Here is a 21,366-nt window from a genome sequence, read left to right on the forward strand (position 1 = left end):
CGAGCATGTAAGACTCCTCTGCATGATCAAGCCAGAAAAGAGGTAAAACAACCAAAACCTCAAAATTTCCATGAAAGGAGGACAGACGGAGGAAATCTACTAAGAAGGGGCACGAGTGATTGGGGCGTGGAAGATAAGTCTATAAAAGTTGAAGGGACGAGAAGTAAAGTGGATATGAAGGACGAATGGTTGAAAACGGAACTTCAATTAAAAAGATATATATAAGTAAGAGTAAAAGAATATAAAAATAAAATAAAAACAAGGCGGGTGGATGGAACGGAGACGCCGCTCGGATGAGTCTGTTCACTTTTCTGTTCTATGCACGGTGAACTGGGTAGATATTGATGACAAGTGACAACAACGATGAGAACGATGACAACGGTAGATTACGTTATGTTCAGAAACGGTGACGATGATGATGAGGGAACGAGTCAGGCCAGACATGTGATTCAAAGCCAGTTTAATTAATGACGACGCTTTCGACGGCGGATACGCCCGTGACCGCTACCACTACCACTTGAGACTTTCTTCTCAGACCCTACTGGCACGCTCGGGCTCTCAGCCACAGAAATGTTGTGCACACCATTGTCGCCACTGCTACTGCTCCCGCTGCTCCTGCGCATGGATCGCGGAGACTCGCAGAGGCGCGAAGCATGCTGCACAATGAAAGGATCGGAGGATGAGTGGTTTATCATGTACGAGTCGCCAGACATAGCGCGATAGATGGGTTGGTAGGTCGCGTCTATATGTGGCGGTGGGGCGCTTCGGTGGGTATGCGTCGAATACCCGTAGCGGGTATCTGTGGCAGGCAAGGGATATGTATAATAGGGCGAGGGATGGTGATGGGGTGGATATGCTGAATGGTTGTTCGAGCTGGAGCCAGAACGCGGGTTTGATTGGTATGAAGAGGAACCTGGCCGAACAGTTGGCTCTTGCGGAACGAAATATGGAAGGGGCTGCGGGTACATCGGTGGATGTTGGTTACGAGGTGATGCATCCATATGATGTGACATCCTGCTTGATTTTATCGAGGGTGCACGCGAACGAGGCTTCTGTGAGGAAGGGCTCGAGGGTTCAACAGTCGGCGAACGGAATCTGGGAGAACCAGTGGAAGAAGCATATCCACCCGGTATTCGTTTATCCGATGCTATAGGTTTGTTCTCGATGACTGGTTGCCCACTACTGTCCTTCGGTTTAGAACCGTTGACCTTGCCATCCTGCTGCCTCTTCTTTTCCAATGCATCAAGTTCCCGCTGCGAAAGCATGACCTTTGTTTGCCCTTGCATTTGCGCTCGCCTTATTTTGCCCAAGGCCCGCTCGACGAGCATTGCCTGCTGATCCCGCCGTGCCAGCTGCATAGCATAGGCCATTGTACTATTGGGGTCCTCTCCAACAAGACCATGTTCGCTTTGGTCATCGTCACCGCTCGAGTACTCCTCCCCACAAACTTCATCGTCGTCAAAATCATAATTATTTCCTTTTCGGCGCACACCAGGATACGTACCAGGGCACATTGGGCGCATATTACTGTTATGAAACCGGCCTGGATCGAACGGCGGCCCTAAGAGAACACCTTCGTTTTCATCGTCTTCGTCATCGTCATAGTCGTCAATACCCAGCTGTTCTATCCGAACAGACTCCTCCAGCTGCTCCGGCCAACCCTCCTTTTTCGATCTCCCCACTCGTGCCCCTGATGGTCTTCCCCATAGGGGCGAATCGTAAGGAGTTCGCGGCCGACCATCTAGACCGCCTCCTCTGAAAAAGCATTCTCGATTGGTTTGTCCATAAACGAAGCGTGGCCCAAAACAGTCACTCCAGTCGCCCCAATGAGCCAAAGCGCAGTTGATAGTGGGGAAGCCCAGAGACCTAGGGGAATACAGATAATGAGTAACGTGGTGTATAGTTGCGATGTTGTAGCACGGAAGCCGGCGACTTCCAAATCCCGCCCCTCCAGCCTACCGATTCCGTATGAGCCGCCAATGGCAAGGAGAATGACGAAGAGGAGTATGAGGTTCGTGAGTAGACTGTATATGCTGAGCATGATAAAGACGGCGGCATAGTTGCTGGAGAAGTAGCTCAAGTTGTAATTGACACGGCTCTGGACTTCACTGAAGTTGGCAGGCTTGGAAACCCTCTTAATATCCAAAAATTCAGAGATTGGTCTGAGATTGGAGAAGCGGGAAGTGAGAGACTGGGCGCGAACTCCCGCAAACCTGTCGGACAGGTTGAGGCGCGAAGTCAAGGCGTCAAGCGGAATTTGAAGACGGGCCATTGCGTTAGATTTTTGGGAAATGTGTATTTCGTAAAAAGAGGAGGTCGAGCAGTTGTTCAGAAGTTATCAAATGGTTCTTTTTCTACGGAGTATTTAACAAGCAAATCAGTATCTCTTCACAGGGGAATTAGTTTGATGGTAAGGGGGCTGGGTTCTGGGTTCTTGGGTTCTGGGGGTTGTTGCGCAATTTAAGTTTGCGGCACCAAGACGGGCCACGTACCGCTCTTATGTGGCCTTTCTCTCACGGAAATGCACTCAAGGCAGCAGGATTAAATGTTGTCTTTGATTGTCTCAGATCGTATAGTGCGTGCGGGGCAACGTGGTGAAGTATGTAGTCCGTTGTCAGAGCGAATCTTGCAGTTGTTTGTCGAGATCCAAAAGAAAAGGAGCTGGGTCTCTTGCGCCGGAAAGGGGAAAGCGCCAGGGCTGGAGTGTCAGTGTGGCTGACTCAGCGCTCTGAGGCTGGCCGAAAAGGGGGTAGTGTCGTCACGTGCCTGTGTTAACTGATTGGGTTTAGGTTTAGGGCTGGGTTCTATAAATGGAACTATATTTTCAACGGCGAAAGATTCAATGATGATGTCGAGAAATATCATATCATACGAGGCAGTAGGGGTAGCAGGAGATATGTAAAATGCGAGTGGACATACTAGGCTTAGATGCTGATGTATGCGCAGTAATGTTGGGAAAAGCCTCACGGCGGCTACCCAATAACACCGCCAGCAACCTCCATGGCCGCCAACTTCTCTTCTCCTCCACTCCAACGAGGCCAGAAGGGACCAAGGAAGAAGAGAAAAGGATTCGGCGAGGGGGAAGTAGAAGATCAAACGAAATAAAGAAGAAGACCAGGGAGGTTCCAGAGAGCGGGCGACGGGGGGGGTTGCTCATTTAAATCCCTTCTGCACAAGCCCTAAATAACGACACCCCCGTCATTAACTAATTTTTTCTTTCCTCTCCAACTCTCGAACTGACTATTTAACTGTCTCCCTGTCTCCCTGTCTCCCTGTCTGCAGTCTGCAGATTCCCACATTCTCATCACATCAAGTGCTGTACTTTTTGCCTTTGTTTGTTCTCGTTGTCGACGTTTTGAACCTGCGGCGAGGCTGCAATTGCTTGATTGGTCCACGTTGGGATCTTGATGCCGCTTGGTGGAGAAACGAAAATACAAGTTGCTGGGAACAGCGCGAGGCAAAGAAAGAAACAGACACACAGACAAACGAAAATAATACCACTGACACGACCAGGGGAAGACGTGGGAAATCCGCCTCAGCCTCCCTCGCCTCGACCTCAGCCTTTTGCCCTGGCTGGCGTATTAAAATAACATATTCTGACAAAACTGGAACATTCTCTTTTTGACTTTGAGCCTTACCCACGCACATCCCCGCGTCGTTGGGCGCCGACATCCTGTCTTCCTTTATTTTCTAATCCCCATCTATTGCATTCTGGCCCAAAATGAGGCATTCGCTGGCAAGCTTGCTATTCGTCCTCTCCGCCTTGCTGGTTCTGGTGGCTGCATGGTCCAAAGAAGGTTCGATATGCGATTCTGACCACTTCTTCCCCTGCTCTATGTGATGTATGTACATGCGGGCTCATTAATCATTGATTACATTCAGATCATGAGATCTTCCGCTTGCGAGATGAGGTGCAGCAGACTGAAGGCTTCAATGTTACCTTCTACGGTGAGTACCCGACGCTACTTTTTGTTTTTTTATTTTCATTATATTGCGGCCAGATATACAACATCAACAACCCAACGTAACCCCTACCAACACAACAACAACAATAACAATATAATTAACGTCATGAATGAATAACGATACCTACTAACAGCTAACCCCAACTCTCATTTAGATTTCCTCGGCGTAAAACCCACCGTCTCCCAATCCGACCTGCTCAAAGCCTTCCGCAAAAAATCCAAACAACTCCACCCAGACAAAGCCAAGCGCACCTTCGTTGCCACCTACACGACCAACCAGCTCAAGAAACCCGGTGTACACGCCTCCAAGGGCCCCTCCCAGCGCGAAATTACGCAAGCTGTCAAGCTTGCTACAGAACGTTATGCCCGCCTAGGCGTCGTCCATAACATCCTCAAGGGGCCCGAACGAGACCGCTACGACCATTTTCTGCGCAATGGGTTCCCCAAGTGGAAGGGGACGGGCTACTACTATTCCCGCTTCAGACCTGGGCTAGGAAGCGTGCTCTTTGGCCTCTTTGTGGTATTTGGCGGTGCGGGACATTATGGCGCGCTGGTGCTGAGCTGGAAGAGGCAGCGGGAGTTTGTCGATCGGTATATTCGACATGCGCGACGCGCGGCGTGGGGAGACGAGCTGGGCATTAAGGGCCTTTCGGGCCTAGGCCAGCTGAACGGAGGCGCTGGGTCCAGCTCGGGATCGGGCGCGGATACGGGCGAAGGTGCTATGGCTATGAATCGTAGGCAGAAGCGGATGATGGATAAGGAGAATCGGAAGGAGGGGAAGAAGAAGGGCCGCTCATCTGGCACCGCGTCACCCAGCGGCGAGACTAGTGTGATTGGCTCCAGCGGCGATAGAAAGCGCGTTATGGCAGAGAACGGCAAGATTCTTATCGTGGACGCTGGCGGGAATGTGTTTTTGGAAGAAGAGAATGAGGATGGGGTGAAAGAGGAGTTTTTGTTGGATGTCGAGGAGATTCCGCGGCCTAGGGTGCAGGATACGTTCGCCGTGAAGCTGCCACTGTGGGCTTACAGGAAGAGCGTGGGGAGGTTTGTGGGTGCCACTGGGGATCATTCAGCGGCCGACGATGGTAATGCTGCTGCTGGTAGTGGAGAAGCGGAAGCAGTGGATACTGATGTCGATGAGTCTGTGGCTGTGGGGATTAAGAAGAGATCCAACAATGCGGCGTCGAGGCGAAGAGGTAAGAGGGGTTGATTCGATTTGATTTTTGGTGCCGGTGTCAATGTCAATTCTTTCTTTCTCGATCTGATTTTGATTTCAATCTTATTTCGATGGATTTACGGCAATCGACTGAGCTGTATTATAATTTACTCCTGCTGTTAATCTACCGACTCCATTCTTGTACTGTACTATCTAAAATATACTATTAAGTACATCCCATATTTCATTTCTTACACTTTGGCATCTCATTAGACCAGCCATCAATTTTATTCCTCGGCCTGTCGTTCTCTATTAGCAAGCCCACCCCCTCCCCCCAATGCAAGAACCATTCACTGCTTATTCACATATGTACTTAGATAGGCCTGAATGCATTTATGCAATATACTTTCCGAATAGACTCACTTTGGTGAGAGTCAAGCGGCTGCGAGCAGGAGAGTTACAGGTCCCGGGTGCAAGTTACGGGTAAACCTGCACCAGCTATTATTACTAGATGTAAATACGTACGGAACGCATTTTTCTACTCCAGCTACCTGTAACTACATTTGTGTCATAGTCTTGAAGCAAGCCATAGTTTAGTCTACGAGTTAGGCAGATTAAAGCGGCTTTGTATGAATAGATACAGTAGCTTAGATTTTAATTTTCAAGAAATGCATGTAAAGGATGTCATGCATGGAATGAAACTTTCTAACGCGGAAGAACAGGCAGGAGCTGGTCTTCTTGCCAAGGGATTTTCTAGCGCTCCGGAATAGAGAACGCATCGTACAGAAACGATCTGATAAGGAAATATGTGAACCATGAAAATACAGGAAAATACAGGAAAAATAGGAAACAAAAATGAACAAGCTCGGAAAACTCAGTTTCTGGTATCTATCATATATGGGTCGTCATGGTGGAATCTTGGTTAAGGTGTTCGTTCTATCCCCCATTCGTTGGGACACATGCAGATATACATCCTCCTCCTGATTCGTTAATGTTTTGGCGTTTCATGAATTCGTTTCAGAAAAATTCCACCGTGAAGAAGAAGAAACAACATAGGATCCAAAATACAAAAAGCCAACCCAAAAAAAAAAAAAAAAAGGTAGACATGTTGTATGTGCGGACTGGCTTCCACACAAGTGCTGATGGCGGTGAAGCTCCGCGAAAATAACGATAGATCATTCCAAACCTCATCCAGTCCCGTTCGTGCGCTATACAGGGCCCCGCTGCCCCATAATATTAATTCTCCCTTCCATTATTGGCTCCGATATCCAACAGCCCCTTCGCTTTCAGTCACTCCCCGCTCCACCCTCTTCGAGTCCGCTTCACACAAACATCTTCGCCAACGACATCAGTCCACCAACACTCCCCCCCAATCCCCCGCCGCCTCCCCCAAGCATCCCGCCCAGGCCACCCCCACCAACACCGCCATTACCCCCCCTAAACCCAGCACCATGCCCTCCACCCAATAACGGCGGCAACCGAACGCCCACCACGGAGAGCAACTTCTGCAGCACGCCGCCCGTAATCAGCGGCATGACAACCATGAAAAACACCTTCAGCGGATGGCTGCGCGCATAGCGTAAGATGTGCCGGAACAGGCGTCTGATCTTGCGCACGGTACGGGCTATGAAGCCCGACCGCGGCTTTGCGCGGCGCGATGAGGAGGAGGCGGCGCTGCCGACCGAGAAGATAGAGGCGGCGGAGGCGGTGGAGCGGTTGGCGTGCCCGCCCAGATTGAAGAGGGACGGGCTGCTGTGGCTTTTGCTGCGACTATGACTGCCACTGTGGCGGGAGGATATTGTTGAGTAGCGGTCTCGACTGCGTGAGCGTCGGCGGCTGCTGGTGCTGCTGGTGCTGCGGCGACGGCTCAGGTCGCTGAAGGGGTAGAGCCAGTCCATTGAGGGCGCGATAGGGCTGCTTACCGCTTTATGTTTGTTATGCAGGTAATTGGTAGCTGCGTGGTGCAATTGGATTCGGGCAGGTTAATTGGTTAGGCTAGGTGTGGGCGTTGGCTCTTATGCAGAGGGGAAACATGAGGTATATCCGGATATGTATAGATACAGAAAGTGAGCAGAGGCCCGCTAGACTTGGATGATTAGGGACTGAGGACACATTCAAAGGGCGGGATGTTACTGCTCTATCTCATCATGGCAACAATCGGAAGACGAGATTGCGGGACAACGGCATTGAAGTGTTTATGCTTTGATGTCTTTCCTCCCGCTGTCTTGTCTATACACAGGAGGTCTGTACATCAGGGGAGCGTTTGAACGGTTCCAATAGAAGTGGCTGGGGAAGGCTGGATCACATTCTAACCTTATTTAGTTTAGCTTTTAAACTTCCGCGGAACCCGCGCTTAGCTGTGTCACGTGTTGATACTGTCCAGTCAAGGTCTTCCTGTCCCTCTACAACAGTTACATCATGCTCCAGCCTGGACAATTGCAATGTGGGTTATATATATCCATCTGTGTCTCTTTGTCGTGAATGAGGGCGCACGGAGAAGAACTATTTCTAGAAATGCAAGAATTATGAACATTCTGGGATCTGGTGATTCTGTACCGAGGATAAGGATCCCAAGGAGATAACTTTTGTCACACAAGCTGATTTCGGAGATCCATTGATGATTCGTCTTTTCCTTTCTCGAATGTGGTCAAAAGAGCTTGTATCATCTCTCAGCTCGGATTGTGTTGTGGCGGAGAACGAGCTCTGTTGTAATGGGATGCTCTGCATGGAGGGCACGTTCCAAGCGTGTGGGGGAGCCAGGCTACACTGGGATCGAGGGAGGAGTAATTGCGCCTCTCCAGCTCAATCGCCAGGCGACAGGTTTGGGAGCAGAAGACGTCGCCCGCGGTGTTCTGTGCTGGCCACAAGCCTAAGATACTCCGTATAGTGGCTTGCAAAATCAGCTTGACACCCAAAACATCTCGAAATTTTCATCATATGAGTAAAGTTGGCCCTAAATTACCTATCATTGGCTAACTACATTCACAAAAGAGTAACAACCTTGCAGGTTAAACAAGGTTGATTACCCCTCAATCTTCATCTTCGTGCTCATTAAACTGACCCGGGCATGATCATGTTAAATCCATAAATCTGCTTCTTCTTGTGATTAACAGTTGGCCTCAATATCTAAATTCAAGTGACAAAGCTACCAAGAATGGTCCAGCATGACCCCAGGAGACAACCTTGTGGGGGAGCTCCATACCCATTTGACGATACGCGAATATTTCCTGGTGATGTCATCATCGATGCCGTGGTTGAATATGATTTTGGCAGGCGATACTCAGTTTCCATCGGAAACCTGAAGTCGAAGGAATTCGAACCCTCTTCTTCACAAGTCTTAAGGCGAGACGAACACGCATTGAATTTCAAGAGCAGATGTCCCAGAATCTTCGTCTTATTCAGCTATTAGGGCCACTGTGGCAGCATCCCGAATTCGATGACGTTCTTTTTGAATCCTCTTATCACCACAAGCATTACAGTGAGGATGATTCGGTTAGCTGCTGTTGCTTTCATGGCAGCTCACCAGATGATATCTGTGAAGATGCACTGGAGGAAAACTGCAGTAGTCTTGGTTGCAATGAAATCCGAGATAGGCGTCGCCGAGACGGTGCTGAAGCAGTCAAAGCATCAGTGCAATACTGGGAAAATGGCATCTATCTACACAGTGATGAAATCTGGAGAGCGCCGCGACAAAATTATCAGCGAAGAAGGGGTCATTGGGTTTGACATGGAGGGAGCAGGAGGAGTGTGGGATAATGTTCCATGCATCATGATCAAGGGGGTGTGTGACTATGCCGATAGCCATAAAAACAAAACCTGGCGAGCCTATGCTGCAGCAAGTGGTGCTTCAGCTGCCAAAACTTTCTTAGAGTATTGGAAACCTATGCCTACAGAAGGTTAGTAAGATAATCATAGTCAAACTATATAACCATGCTAATAATGGTTTTCTGTAGGGAGAGAACTTTACTGGATGGCCCCATTTGAAAGAAATCCAGGATTTGTTGGTCATCAGCATGAAATCAACAAAATGGAAAATTATATCTCTCGGTATGGACCAAGAAAGATTGCTATTTGCGAACTTAGAAAGACTCAATTTGCCCTGGAGTTGACATACCGCATGCGCGATGAAGATTCCAGGTGCTCCATTTTCTGGATTCTATGCACTAGTCTTGAGAGTGTCGAGCAAGCATACATGACCATTGCAGAGGCACTGGGGACCCGAGATGTAGAGTCAGCAGAGGCAAAGAAGCAAGTCAATAAAAATCTCAGTCAAACTAATGCTGGGAAGTGACTTCTTATTTTTGACAATGCAGATGATACAGAGATGCGGCTCTCAGGCAGCAATACTACTTCTGCACTCAAAGACTTTCTCCCTCAGAATTATCAAGGCCATATTCTCTTACTTGCAATCATCAGCTCGCAGACACCTGGGATGGTTGTACGGCACGTCTTGCAGGACTGAAGACACTGAAAAGTTGGGATAACCTTACCCTAAACATGACTGGAAACAGGTGATAAAATACTCGACCCTTGAGGAGCGAGTGAAGAAGATACTACACACAATGGAGATCCTAGTTGATAGGCAGGTGAAAGTGGCTTCAGAGGATGGCATTAAAGATCCCCCAGTCTCTAGATCTTGGCCGTAAAGGTAGGGTTGGATTCGATATCCTAGATGTCATTACGCCGCTCGGCACCATCCACACTCACATCAAGCATCTACACTCGTGGGGTCATGGGTGGGAGGATTTGATACCTTCTATTGGGGTTACCACAATTGTTGGCAACGGCTTCGGCGACCTTATTCGGCCCGACAACCCCGACACTGTCTGCAGTCGTTGGAAGTCTATCCCCGCGGGCATGGACTATGTGGCCACTTCTGTTCCACCCTCAAGATGTTGTACGAAAAACAGCTACAGAGGATCGAACCAGGCTTGGGCGTCGGCGAGATCCCAAGCAAGATCACATGGGCCACGTCATGTCAACCATTCAAGCCATGTGAGTGCCTGAGGAGCAAGGTAGCAGATGGGAACTGACATTTTGTCCCGGTACAGTTCCTTGGGTCGAAGAAATTGTGCACGAACATTAGACCGAGTGGCTCAAACTCGGTTAATTTGGCAAAGCTTGAGGAGAATGGAGCGGTGGTATTTGGGCATTTGTCATTGCTAGGCTGAAGAAAGATGGAAAAGCTGTCGAGCGTGGTGAGGAAGGCAAAGAGACAGCATGTGCTAGAAAGAGCAGTAGCAGCAGCTAAGGGATGCTTAGCTCTTCTACAGGTGGTTCAGTTGAAACCCAGTTAACAGCACGGAGTTCAGCGCTGTCGGCTCCTAAAGAGATACATGAAGACAGCAGCTCAGAGGAGAAATGGAAAAGCGAAGACAAGTCATTGAATATCTTCAGGAGATGGAGGGAAAGGCGGCGGTGACTATTGCCTTTTTTTTTAAAACATCTCCTCGTTTCCAAACTCGAACATGAATTAACTTCTTTCATTTTCCGCAATTCTGCACTAAGCCCCCGTTTTAATTCGCACGCAAGGACTTAAGTTATCCTATACCATTGTTGTTTGGACTCAAACTTCCCTTTGTGGCCGATATTCTTTTCGGTTTGTTTCCTCTTTTCATCTGTTCCTCGCTGGGCTCCTTGGGGCCTATACGACGCCCAGTTTATCATCCTCGAAGACACTACGGACATAAATGCCAGACCGCAGACAGCTCCTCATAAACCAAGATCCCCGATGAGTTTCTGGAGAACTACGCAGAAATCAAGTTCGACAAGCACAGAAGTGTTTAGGGCAAGTTGATATGATCCACTCCACTACCACTGCAGTTGATCTGTTCATACAATGTTTTCACACCATTTGATGCAAAGTCATGTCATGAACTTTAGTGCCTTAAATAATCTGTATCTGGGTCGTTAGTTAACTTTAACTAACATTGAAAGTTAAACCACACTGTTACAGCGTAGTTAGTTAAGTCAATGTTTAGTTTAACATGCTCATTACATAATCTGCAACTATTCTTTTGCGCATCCCATGTCATCATTTTGACGTTTTAAACCTGACTATAAACTATAAACAACTAACTGTAGGTGGGGGGCCATATCTACTAAAAGTTCCATGCGACTTGACATTGCAGGATCCATCTATTCTACATCTACATATATGCACTCTTATCGCTTGTATTTTCCATTCTCGTTCATTTGAAGCTGTTTTACCTGTCATCGAAAGACATCGAGCGCCGCATGAACAGAAAATCATGGGCGGTAAGAACATATCTAGCTCAGCTGTTTACTCTGTACAATCTAGAGGCTAATGGGAGATATAAAATAGACACCGGTGTAGATTATTGTATGTTTGGTTTTATTTAATTATGTCGAAGCCTCCTCTACAGGTCTCACCGTGTGTACTTGTTACTTACCAAACCCTTGTTGTTGAAGATAAGATCCTCGAAATAGACCCATCAGCCACGGAGCACCAGATCCGCTTCGCATATAAACGGTCAGCAAAGAACAATCCTTCCCTCCGAAAATTCACCTTCCCGATAATCAAACGACCTCTACTAACCAACAAAACCAAATCATCATCCTTCAGCGCCGCACTAAAATCCCACCCAGACCGCGTCCCCACCACCTCCCCCGAACGTCCTGCGCGCGAAGAGACCTTCAAAAAGGTAAACGAAGCCTACTACGTCCTCTCCGACCCCACCCGCCGACGCCAATATGACAACGGGCGCAGCCGCCAACAACAACAGAGGAAACCCCGCACCCCTTCACCACCCGCTTTCTCATCGGGCCCGGAAACAGGGTCCGATTCCTTCGCCTCGGACCAATTCGGCTCTATATTCGAGGAAATGCTGCGCGAGGAAGGGTTGTCGGAAGACGACGCTGTGCATGGCGGGACGAGGCCGACGGGTCGGTTCTGGGCGATTGTGGGTGGATTGAGCGGGGCGGCGTTGGGGTTTATTGTTGCGAATTTCACGGGTGCGGTGGCGGGTGCTGTTGCGGGTAATCGACTGGGGGCGGTGAGGGATGCGAGGGGGAAGAGTGTTTATGAGGTTTTCCAGGCGTTGCCTGGTGAGGATAAGGCGAGGCTATTAAGTGAGTTGGCGGCGAGGGTTTTGAGGTCTGCTGTTTCGTGACCCGGGTTCGGGCTTGTTTTCTCTTTATATTTTCGGATTAATTCTTGGGCGTGTGGGGTTTAGGTGGGTGCTCGTTCCTTTGGCTGAGTGGGTTCAGGTATCCATCTTGGTGCGGAAATATCTGTAGATCGATTCTGGAGATCAAATGGTTCGATGTATTTTTGCTGCTATGGTCTGGCATTATTCGGCTGGTACATTTTCACATAAGGAATCCAAAATATCTGCACTCAGTTTTCAATAATAATTAATATATGCGCCGTCAGGGACACAATATTAGCCAGTGAATTCCATTCCATCCCATTCCATTTTGGTGGGGCTACATATTGGATTAACAGTGCTACGCGAAGTACAACCTTTCTTGAGTCAGTACTGTACTGCGCATGGGATTGCTATTGGGGAATTTGAAGATATTAATAATCAACCGTTTAACAAGAGAATATACGTTGAATAGGAAAAACTATATGCCACGTTAGCCAGCTGTTACATACGGAGGCAGCAGTGTTATGATTTGGTCTGGTTTTATTTTACGGAAAAGTGAGACAATCTTCTCCGATAGGTCTAAGGCTACAGAGGAGGGGCGGTAGTATCTCTCTCCTATGCTATGACACACCTCCCGCAGCGAATGTCCGAGAGGCTTTGCTCTCACAACAACTTGGAGGCGGCACTGATTGATAAAGGTTCTGGCAACTCAAGAGGCAGTTCGGAGTACCCAGTACGGAGTAGAGAGGTGGACGGACGAGGCTAGGATATTCCGGGGCGCTGTGTGGAGTGTGGAGATAAGTCATGAGAGTGTTGCATGTGAAGGAGAGTTGTGAGCATCATATCATATCTTTCCAAATCTGATCCTGTCAAGGAACGCGCTGATTGTTTAGGAGATGACATAGAACCCCGCCCTTCGATAGCATCCAGGAAGGATAAGGAGGGCTGCACAATTCCCCTTGCCCTCCTGGTCATTCCGAAGCACGAGAGCGGGAACTATATAAGGTTCTTACGAGGGGCATGGGGCGGCAAGAAGTCCTATGGATCGCCCTCCTGAGGAGGGGAGGGAGGAATGATGACTCGGAAGCGGATGCAAAGCTATTCTCGGCGGCCTGGTCAGCCAGACCAAGAGTTAGTCAAGAATTATAATAATAATAAGATAGATAAGATAGATGTACGGATAATGTACAGCGTATAACTATTCCCTTTCCAACCCGCTGAGCATCGCATCGGGTTGACGATGTTTGTTTGATCCGGCAGCGCGGAGGCTCGGAGGCTCAAGTCCCCGGGATTACTAAGCCCCAGGAATTCCCACCGCCAACAAGGGAAAGTGCGAAATCCTATCTCAACCTCAGCAGAATGTCTCCTATATACCTAACCTATACGGAGTATACTACTCTTATACTCCATACTATATACTTCTTATACTCCTCCTACTACTACTACTACAGCAGAACCCGTATAACTAGTCTTGCCAGAGTCAGTCAGGCGGATTGCTGAAACTCCGCGGCTGCGTTCCAAGGGCCCTTTTTGACGAGACTGATGACGGCCTGTCGTCGTTGTGCAACGTCCCAATTGCATAGCAAACCCTGGAACGCCTTGAGTAGGTATTCGTTTAGCTATGTACGGAGTACTCCGTATGATCGAATCAAAACGTGACTAAAGGAGGGCGCTAAGACGTAATTTCGGGCCTGAACCACGTTCTCGCTTCCAGACTTCAAGCCACAGCTCGACACGCGGAATACGAGATGTTAATTGAGTCGCCAGTGAAGGAATCACCAATTATATTGTCCAGAAATCTTTGATGCGACCCAAGGACAAACCCAGAGAACAACTATGTCAATCTCAACTACTCCGTACTAGGTTCGGCCGGGGCACATAAGCCTTCTGCCGTCTCCGTTTCTGATCACGACTGCAAAGATGAGCACGGTAATTTTGCACACACTGGAACGCCCAAGGACCGATTCCCCGACATCTCATGTAACTAAACAACTTCCGTGTGGGCAATAATAATAATAATAATGGAACGGGACGTTTCGGGCCATAAACTTCAGAGACAGCCATGAGTTTTCCAGCGTTTGGGCTGGAAATGCTAACTAACTAACCACTTTAGGGTAAATGAAATGACGGTGAAGGCGCAGCGGGCGGCATTGGGCATATTATTGGCTATTCGCAGCTGTGGCTGCTGGAAAGAGCTCAAAAAAGTCCGGAATCTGTCAGGTTCAAACCAAACAGATGGAGATTCTGCAACAACATCAAAAATACAATTATACTGCGTATGCTGCCTGCCTGACCCTGAAAACCAAGGATTAGTTAACTATGCCCACACTGCTTTCAACGGGAAAAAAATCTACCCGTACGCCGAATTGTTCTCATCTTAGCCAATCTTTGGCCTCCCGAGTTCGTGGACTTGTCCTGAACTAGCTGGACGGGGACCAGCTTGAAAAGGTTTTTTTCTGTTCTCCTCTCCTTTGTTTGTTCATGATCATTTCGTGCTCGATATTTTATGCAAGAATTTTGCGAGAGATATTTAATCTGATCCCACGCCCATCTGCGTCTCTCCCGCTTTCTCGTATTCCTTTTTTTTGCTGTCCCTTCCGAACGATGTTTGTCGTAGAAGACCCTCGATCCCCACGCTATTCTTCTCAGCCCTTTACATTAACATCCTACTTAGCGTGAAGAAAGCCGCGGTCAGCGGGAACTACTGCATCCCCATTCGAATATCTAAACTATGAAATCTTTGAACTCCCTTTTCTCCCGCAGCTCTGATGCTAAAGCGACGGGGGAAGTAGGTCCAGTTTCTTCTGCTTCCACAGCAGTACCAAGCCATCCCGATTCTGTTATCGAGCCGGAGAAAGACAATGCATCCACACACGATGAAGCTCCCACGCCACAGGCAACAGCAGGTGCAGACGAGAAGACGCTCTCCGGAATACCAGAGGGAGCAGATGGATTAGAAGTGTCAACCGACAACGCAAAAGATGGCAACGCAAAAGATGACAACAGCAATGAGACAAATTATCTCTCGGGGTTTCCTCTCATAATTGTTGTCGTCGGCTTGTGTCTTGCTGTTCTCCTTGTTGCACTGGTACGCGAAATATTCTCTCAATCCAACCTTCCAGAATCGCATCTTCGGATTCAACTTGGGATGTATTATTGAGTCCACTGACAAAATTCGTGCACCGTACCAGGACAACACGATTATCGCCACCGCCATTCCCAAGATCACGGACCATTTTAAAGCTCTAGATGATGTTGGTTGGTACGGGAGCTCGTACTTACTAACAACCTGCGCCTTTCAATTGATGTTCGGGAAGTTCTACTCCTTCTACCCAGTCAAATGGGTGTTTTTGACTGCAATTCTGATATTCGAGATCGGTTCGGTCGTCTGTGGTGCTGCACCTAACTCGGAAGCCTTGATCGTCGGCCGCGCCATTGCTGGAATTGGCTCAGCGGGCATTTTCAGTGGTGCTATGATTATCATCACTTACTCTGTCGCATTGGAAAAACGTCCCATGTGTACGTATTTACCCTCTTCCCTAGTGTTTTCTGTTTTTTGTCAACCACTCTAATCGCATTTGAAATAGACAATGGCGTATTGAGCAGTATGTACGGTATTGCCTCTGTAGCCGGACCATTGATGGGTGGTGCTTTTACGGATAAGGTCTCCTGGCGATGGTGTTTCTACATCAACCTTCCCATCGGCGCCGTCACGATTGCCGCCATCTTCATTTTCCTTGCCCATCCGAAGCAGACGTTGAAGAAGCCAGATTCTTGGAAGGGCCAATTAGCACAGCTGGACCCCTGGGGAACAGCAACCTTCATGCCCGGTATTGTCTCCCTTCTTCTGGCGCTTCAGTGGGGAGGCACTAGGTACCCATGGAGCAACGCCCGCATCATCGCCCTCTTCGTTCTCTTCGGTGTCCTCATCATTGCGTTCGTCATCATCCAGATTTGGAAGGGAGAAAACGCAACCGTTCCCCCTCGCATCGTGAAAAAACGTAGCATGGGATTTGCCAGCTTCTTCGCTTTCACCCTCGGTTCCTCCTTCTTTATCCTCGTCTTCTATCTCCCTCTATGGTTCCAGGCGATCAAGGGCTCCTCCGCAACCAAGTCCGGCGTTATGACTATCCCCATGGTCCTTAGCCTCGTGATCGGCTCGATTATTGGCGGCGTCTCAATCTCGTTGATGGGATACTTCACCCCATTCTTCTACATATCTACCGTCCTCGCTACCGTCGGCGCTGCATTGCTCACAACCTTTACTACCGAAACCGGCTCCCCGAAATGGATCGGCTATCAAGTCATCTACGGCCTTGGCATTGGAATAGGATTCCAACTCCCCATCCTCATCCCCCAAGTGGTCCTGGACATCCAAGACGTTGCAATCGGCATCGTCGTGGCCATGTTTTCCCAACTCCTCGGCGGCGCCCTCTTCGTTTCCGTCGCCCAGAACATATTCACCAACAAGCTTTTCACAGGTATTGTCTCCGCTGCGCCGGAGGTCGATCCGACCATCGTATTACGCGAAGGTGCAACGTCGTTGCAGAGAGTGATTCCGGAGCGATTCCTTGATGCCGTGCAGGAGGTGTATAACTCTGCCTTGACGGAGACATGGTATGCCGCGGTTGCGATGTCGGCGCTAGGGATTATTGGAGCGCTTGGTGTTGAGTGGAAGAGTGTGAAGGGGAAAAAGCTTGATGCTTCAGTTGCTTAGAGAAATGTCGGATACCGGGCTTTTCTTGTCATGTTTTTCTTTTTCTTTTCTCTTCTGTCATTTTCTATTCTCTCTTTTTTTTTACGATATATTAATATTAGGTGTTTTGACTCGGTTTTCTTTGGCGTATTACCTTGTCCAGTTTTTTCTTGCCTTTTACTTCTCCCTATATACCATTGTATCATTGCATATCCTCTTCCCCCCTTTTTTTTTCTTTCTTTATTTTTTTTTCGTCGCTGATACCACATTCCGCTCAACCCAACTTCTGCTCTTTCCCACTAGTACCACACAAGAACGCAGGCCCCTGTACTATTTTCACGACTATCCCTTAAGGTGTTTTGTTCGATCATTCACATCGACATGCGGTGGTTTTCCATCAGAAGAGAGAGGGGAAAAAAAAAAAAAACAAATAAAAAAACAAACCTCCAATCATGGCCATTGAGTTGTTTCCGTTTAATGGTAGGTTACACCTTGTTGAGCTAGATAGATATAGAGCTATATAAAAGAAATCGAAATGATTTAAATAACGAAGATTATGCAGTGTACGTACTTAGTTTTGACTGGGGCTAGTTAAAACTTATCGTCGACTAACTGTCACCGCTTTGATAGGGGTAGGATAGAATTTTATCAAATAATTGAGCAATTCATACGTAGTGAGTTCGCCTTTGTTTCTGTATTACTATTTTCACAAGCAAAAGAAGACGAAGACGCAGGAAACTATAAATTTATTGTCATGTTCATTTCATCATCACATTACGCATGCATTCATGCGGGATCCACGGGTGAGTCGAATACGAAAAACTACAATAAGAAATAAAAACAGGAAATAAAGAAAGGAAATATCCATCTCAAACCGAAAGCCGAACAGTCTGCTCTGACCCACCACCATCAGAGACGGCGGGATCATTAGCCTTCCTTTCGACCACGAAATTGCTGCTGCCATTTAGTAGATCGCCATCATCGATCGTAATAGGTAAACTACCAATACCCACCCCATCCTCCTCGCCCATCGCATAGCCCATCTCAAATATGCTATAGTTCCCTGCGAACTCCTTCAGCATGGTGTCGATGGATTGTTCGTCCATATCCTGGCTGAGTAGTGTATTGCCCAGCTCGTGTGGTGTTGGTTCGGATTCGGTGGCAGTGGCCGCTCCCGCGCCCGCGCCCATTTCGGGTTCAGCTGGGTTTTGTAACGGGCGCTGTGCAATGTGGTCAATGGAGAAACCGCAGACGCCCGTGTTGGTGGTGTCATGGGCGTAGGCGTTTGGGTTGCTGTGACTGGACACAGGCGTGCATAAATCATCCCCATTGCCATTGCCATTGCCATTGCCATTGCCATTGCCATTTCGGTTCTCGATCTTACTCTTCACCCCCATCTCATTCCCGTGTTCACCCGGTCGCCCATCTTTATCCTCGCCCACATCTCTACCCCTGGTGCCCGCCTCACCCCCGTTCTCAGACGCAGACGAAGAAACGCTGCTGCTCCCCTCCCGCACACGCGGGTGGCTAACGATAGAATCCAAAATCTTCAAACTGGGTGGACACGCCTTGGGCGACGACATGGGGCCGTAGCAATCCATCCCTGCGCTGGCAAGGTCATAGCAATCTGACGGTGTGGTTACCGCGCCTCCCGCCTGGCCCTGCGTCGTCAAGGTCGTCATCGCTGTTGTCGCCGATGGGTTATGCGAGTATTGCTGCTGTTGCTGCTGTTGGTAGTGTTGAACACCCATGTCCCGCATGATCTTTTCGATGGAGTAAGTGATGGAGTCGGCGACCGGGTAGATTTCGCGGAGGCGGAGAATGGTCTGCAGACATTGGTGTAGGCTGTTTAGGCTGGTTAAGTTTATCGCGGAGCCGGAGGAGCTGAGGTCGATGACATGCGCTGCGATGGCGGAGAGGAGCGGGGTGGCGCCGTTTGAGGGAAGGTAGCGGGTAAGGTTTAAGTGGTGAAGGTCCTGTGCGATGGCGGTTATTTCGGCGGCGGTGCATCTGACTTTTTCGAGGGATTCTTGGTGTAATTCGCTGGGTTGTAATTTGTTTGGGAGGGCTCGTATTATTTGGGGGAGATGTAGGGTACTGCGTGTAGCGAGGTAGAGTAATTTGAGCATACTGCGATGAAGGTGAAGGACTTCCTCCGCTTCGGATAATTCGCAGGCGAATTGTGGGGAATATCGTGTTTCCTTGGGGGTGTTCGCGAACCACTTGTCTAGACCCTCGTCATGATACCTGATTTGCGCGATATCCGTTGCCTCTGTTTTTGGGATAAGAGCCATCCGTGAACCTCTCATCATCTCGACGTCGTGGACCGGAGTACGATACTGCAACGCAAGTGCCTGATGTAAATGGCGGCACAGTTTTACCTTCTCAATAAACAGGAGTGCCAAAACCTGTTGATATGACTGGTTGCTTAGGGTTTCGCTGCCTCCGATCATCTGCCGCAGGTGGTTTGGCAATGGTTGGAGTTCAAAATCATCGAGGCTGACCATGTCCAGGTCATAGTCATCCTCTCTGAGTCTTGCAGGGCGCCTCATACCAAGCGGAATAGTCTTATCTCGGCTATATAAAATCCACCAGGTACGCCTCCACATTCGTCTAGTATTGGGATCCATCACTGCAGTTGTGATATCAAGGTGCATGCCGTTAAGTCTGGATAGGGCCAGGCTGATGCCGATCCAGTGAAAGCAGTCCTTCTGGTCGTGCGGAGTTTCGAACCAATAGCTCATGAGCATTAATGTCTGGATCACGATGATTTGATCCTCTTCATAATCCAGGTCATAGAGTGCCTTCAAAATTGTCAACTTCAATCTTAGATTCATATTAGGCACACCAAACAATCAAACTTACCCTTACTCTCTGAAAGAATGCCTTCCGCGCTGCTCTTCTAGATTGATAGCCGGCCATGCGTAGGTGTTTAATATCAACAAAAGCGGTTCCAGCAAACATCACGGCCTGAAAAAGCAATAAACTTATCCGCTTCCTTCCGGTATTCTCGTAGATGGTCTGTAGGAAATCTTCAAGGTCAAGGAAAGGCATATATACATGCACATAGTTCACATAGCTCTTCAGAAGCTCGTTTCGGAACGCGAAATGGGGGATTTCAAAAGCCCCTTTCTTATGAAGGTAGCTGAAATCATCGGACTCGAGCTCCATGGAGTGTTGCTTGATAAATCGGGGAAGGTCTATGTCTGGCTGCTTATGAATGGTCTCTGGGGCGGGGCCAAAAAGCTGATGCATGATGGAGAACATGTTTGATAAGATCATGTCATGCGCGATGATTGGATCAGATGCAGATTTCTGTTGTAATTCGTTGTCGCTGCTGTCGTATTCTTGAATGTGTAAAAGCAGAGTCAGCGGAATTGTGTTTCCAATATTATTTATACCAGAGTTTCCTATAAACTAGGGATGGGCAAGATATATATGTTAAGAATGGACGAAATATGAAAAACTAGCTACCATTGCTTCGTTCAACGCTCCCACGGTCAGATGCGTTAATGGGATCATTATTCGGTGCCACAACCGCAGCTGCATTCCAATCTTTGTTGCCGGCATGTTTTTGGGAATTTCCAATCAGGAGCGTTGTGCCATCAGCCGTACGGGCAAATTTTGTCCTCTTGCTATCTGCAATGATACATTCGGCTCCATCCAGACGGCAGTTGGTACAGGGTGTGCTCTTTAGCAAAACATCACAGCGAACTTTCCGAGCACGACAGCTACGACATGCTGCCGAGGCTCTTTTCTGTGTAGGCCTTTTGGTCCCCGGACGAGCATCGTCCTCAGCTTTCCTCTTTCTCTGTGGGTGCATGTTTGGTGTTGGCGTATTTGCTGCCATGGTGGTCTGCAGATTAAGGAGTACAGGAAGGGTGGAATATGAAGGACGGGGTTGAGAGGGGAATCCGGGGACGTTTTCTATCCTCGTTCTCGGAGCAGCAGAGCAGGGAGCTCACCCACCCACCTACAGATGCCACGCTAATAACAGGCGGGGTGTTTCTAGCCCATTTTTGACCCCAGAATTCGCGATGGCGTCTTTACTCCCAAGCTCTGGGCCTATCCACAGCCCTGGTTCTGAACACCGAGTGGGCCACCGCCATCTCATCTGCATCTGGCGGGTGGGATGCCCGAGTCTGACTTAGCGACATGCCGAGAGGAGAGGCAACAACATTCGGGGCATGACCGATTGGATTCATCAGCCAGACTGCAACGTCAGCAGTCGCAAATATGTAGTTACCGAACCCCCATGACCGGGGGGGATGGGTGAGACGGGCAAAAAGGACTGCGCTGCTCGATGTTTGGCGTCAAAAACGCACATGGGAGACGCTGGAGAGCGCCGGAAGCTGGGACTCCACACTTCAGCAGCCTAGGCTGGGGATATTTTGCCCCTGGCTTTTGAGTAAGTTACTCCGTAGTCCAGACTCCAGA

The 21,366-nt window shown here is 48.7% G+C and overlaps 9 protein-coding genes across 10 annotated transcripts; 6 read left to right on the forward strand and 3 right to left on the reverse strand.

Moving 5' to 3' along the window:
* Positions 1 to 464: 464 nt before the first annotated feature.
* On the reverse strand, positions 465 to 2,272 carry BDCG_03794 (COPII vesicles protein Yip3; the record flags this gene model as incomplete). Its single annotated transcript, XM_045419454.1, has 2 exons — positions 465 to 1,866; positions 1,893 to 2,272. 2 exons carry the CDS (start codon positions 2,270 to 2,272, stop codon positions 465 to 467), a joined length of 1,782 nt encoding a protein of 593 aa, XP_045275753.1.
* A 558-nt stretch (positions 2,273 to 2,830) lies between these two features.
* Positions 2,831 to 5,779, forward strand: BDCG_03795 (DnaJ domain-containing protein). The gene is made up of 3 exons (XM_045419455.1): positions 2,831 to 3,797; positions 3,883 to 3,948; positions 4,121 to 5,779. The coding sequence occupies exons 1-3, from the start codon at positions 3,722 to 3,724 to the stop codon at positions 5,173 to 5,175; spliced, it is 1,197 nt and encodes a 398-aa protein (XP_045275754.1). The 5' UTR covers positions 2,831 to 3,721; the 3' UTR covers positions 5,176 to 5,779.
* BDCG_03796 (uncharacterized protein) lies at positions 5,693 to 10,493 on the reverse strand. Its single transcript, XM_045419456.1, has 5 exons — positions 9,612 to 10,493; positions 9,236 to 9,331; positions 8,479 to 9,008; positions 8,084 to 8,348; positions 5,693 to 8,011 (listed from the first exon to the last, which is right to left on the reverse strand). The coding sequence occupies exon 5, from the start codon at positions 7,017 to 7,019 to the stop codon at positions 6,444 to 6,446; it is 576 nt and encodes a 191-aa protein (XP_045275755.1). The 5' UTR covers positions 7,020 to 8,011; positions 8,084 to 8,348; positions 8,479 to 9,008; positions 9,236 to 9,331; positions 9,612 to 10,493; the 3' UTR covers positions 5,693 to 6,443.
* On the forward strand, positions 8,276 to 8,530 carry BDCG_16781 (uncharacterized protein; the record flags this gene model as incomplete). Its single annotated transcript, XM_045425980.1, has 1 exon — positions 8,276 to 8,530. One exon carries the CDS (start codon positions 8,276 to 8,278, stop codon positions 8,528 to 8,530), a length of 255 nt encoding a protein of 84 aa, XP_045280616.1.
* Positions 8,558 to 9,412, forward strand: BDCG_16782 (uncharacterized protein; the record flags this gene model as incomplete). The annotated part of the gene is made up of 2 exons (XM_045425981.1): positions 8,558 to 9,017; positions 9,075 to 9,412. The coding sequence occupies 2 exons, from the start codon at positions 8,558 to 8,560 to the stop codon at positions 9,410 to 9,412; spliced, it is 798 nt and encodes a 265-aa protein (XP_045280617.1).
* BDCG_16783 (uncharacterized protein) lies at positions 9,727 to 10,986 on the forward strand (the record flags this gene model as incomplete). The annotated part of the gene is made up of 1 exon (XM_045425982.1): positions 9,727 to 10,986. The coding sequence occupies one exon, from the start codon at positions 9,727 to 9,729 to the stop codon at positions 10,126 to 10,128; it is 402 nt and encodes a 133-aa protein (XP_045280618.1). The 3' UTR covers positions 10,129 to 10,986.
* Positions 10,987 to 11,127: 141 nt separating this feature from the next.
* On the forward strand, positions 11,128 to 12,618 carry BDCG_03798 (the record flags this gene model as incomplete). Of its 2 annotated transcripts, XM_045419458.1 has the most annotated exons (4): positions 11,128 to 11,379; positions 11,447 to 11,464; positions 11,554 to 11,614; positions 11,708 to 12,618. In XM_045419458.1, the coding sequence occupies 4 exons, from the start codon at positions 11,373 to 11,375 to the stop codon at positions 12,252 to 12,254; spliced, it is 633 nt and encodes a 210-aa protein (XP_045280619.1). The 2 variants fall into 2 exon arrangements, with proteins under 2 accessions (XP_045280619.1, XP_045275756.1); XM_045419457.1 differs by lacking the exons at positions 11,128 to 11,379; positions 11,447 to 11,464 and having other exon boundaries at positions 11,487 to 12,254.
* Positions 12,619 to 12,759: 141 nt separating this feature from the next.
* On the forward strand, positions 12,760 to 19,548 carry BDCG_03799 (major facilitator superfamily transporter). The gene is made up of 4 exons (XM_045419459.1): positions 12,760 to 15,321; positions 15,425 to 15,752; positions 15,821 to 17,492; positions 17,560 to 19,548. Exons 1-3 carry the CDS (start codon positions 14,965 to 14,967, stop codon positions 16,948 to 16,950), a joined length of 1,815 nt encoding a protein of 604 aa, XP_045275757.1. The 5' UTR covers positions 12,760 to 14,964; the 3' UTR covers positions 16,951 to 17,492; positions 17,560 to 19,548.
* Positions 17,346 to 21,363, reverse strand: BDCG_03800 (FarB protein). Its single transcript, XM_045419460.1, has 3 exons — positions 20,404 to 21,363; positions 19,795 to 20,276; positions 17,346 to 19,733 (listed from the first exon to the last, which is right to left on the reverse strand). Exons 1-3 carry the CDS (start codon positions 20,777 to 20,779, stop codon positions 17,799 to 17,801), a joined length of 2,793 nt encoding a protein of 930 aa, XP_045275758.1. The 5' UTR covers positions 20,780 to 21,363; the 3' UTR covers positions 17,346 to 17,798.
* Positions 21,364 to 21,366: the final 3 nt, after the last annotated feature.

Source organism: Blastomyces dermatitidis, assembly GCF_000003525.1.
Source record: "Blastomyces dermatitidis ER-3 genomic scaffold supercont1.3, whole genome shotgun sequence".
In the NCBI taxonomy this organism is placed as follows: domain Eukaryota; kingdom Fungi; phylum Ascomycota; class Eurotiomycetes; order Onygenales; family Ajellomycetaceae; genus Blastomyces; species Blastomyces dermatitidis.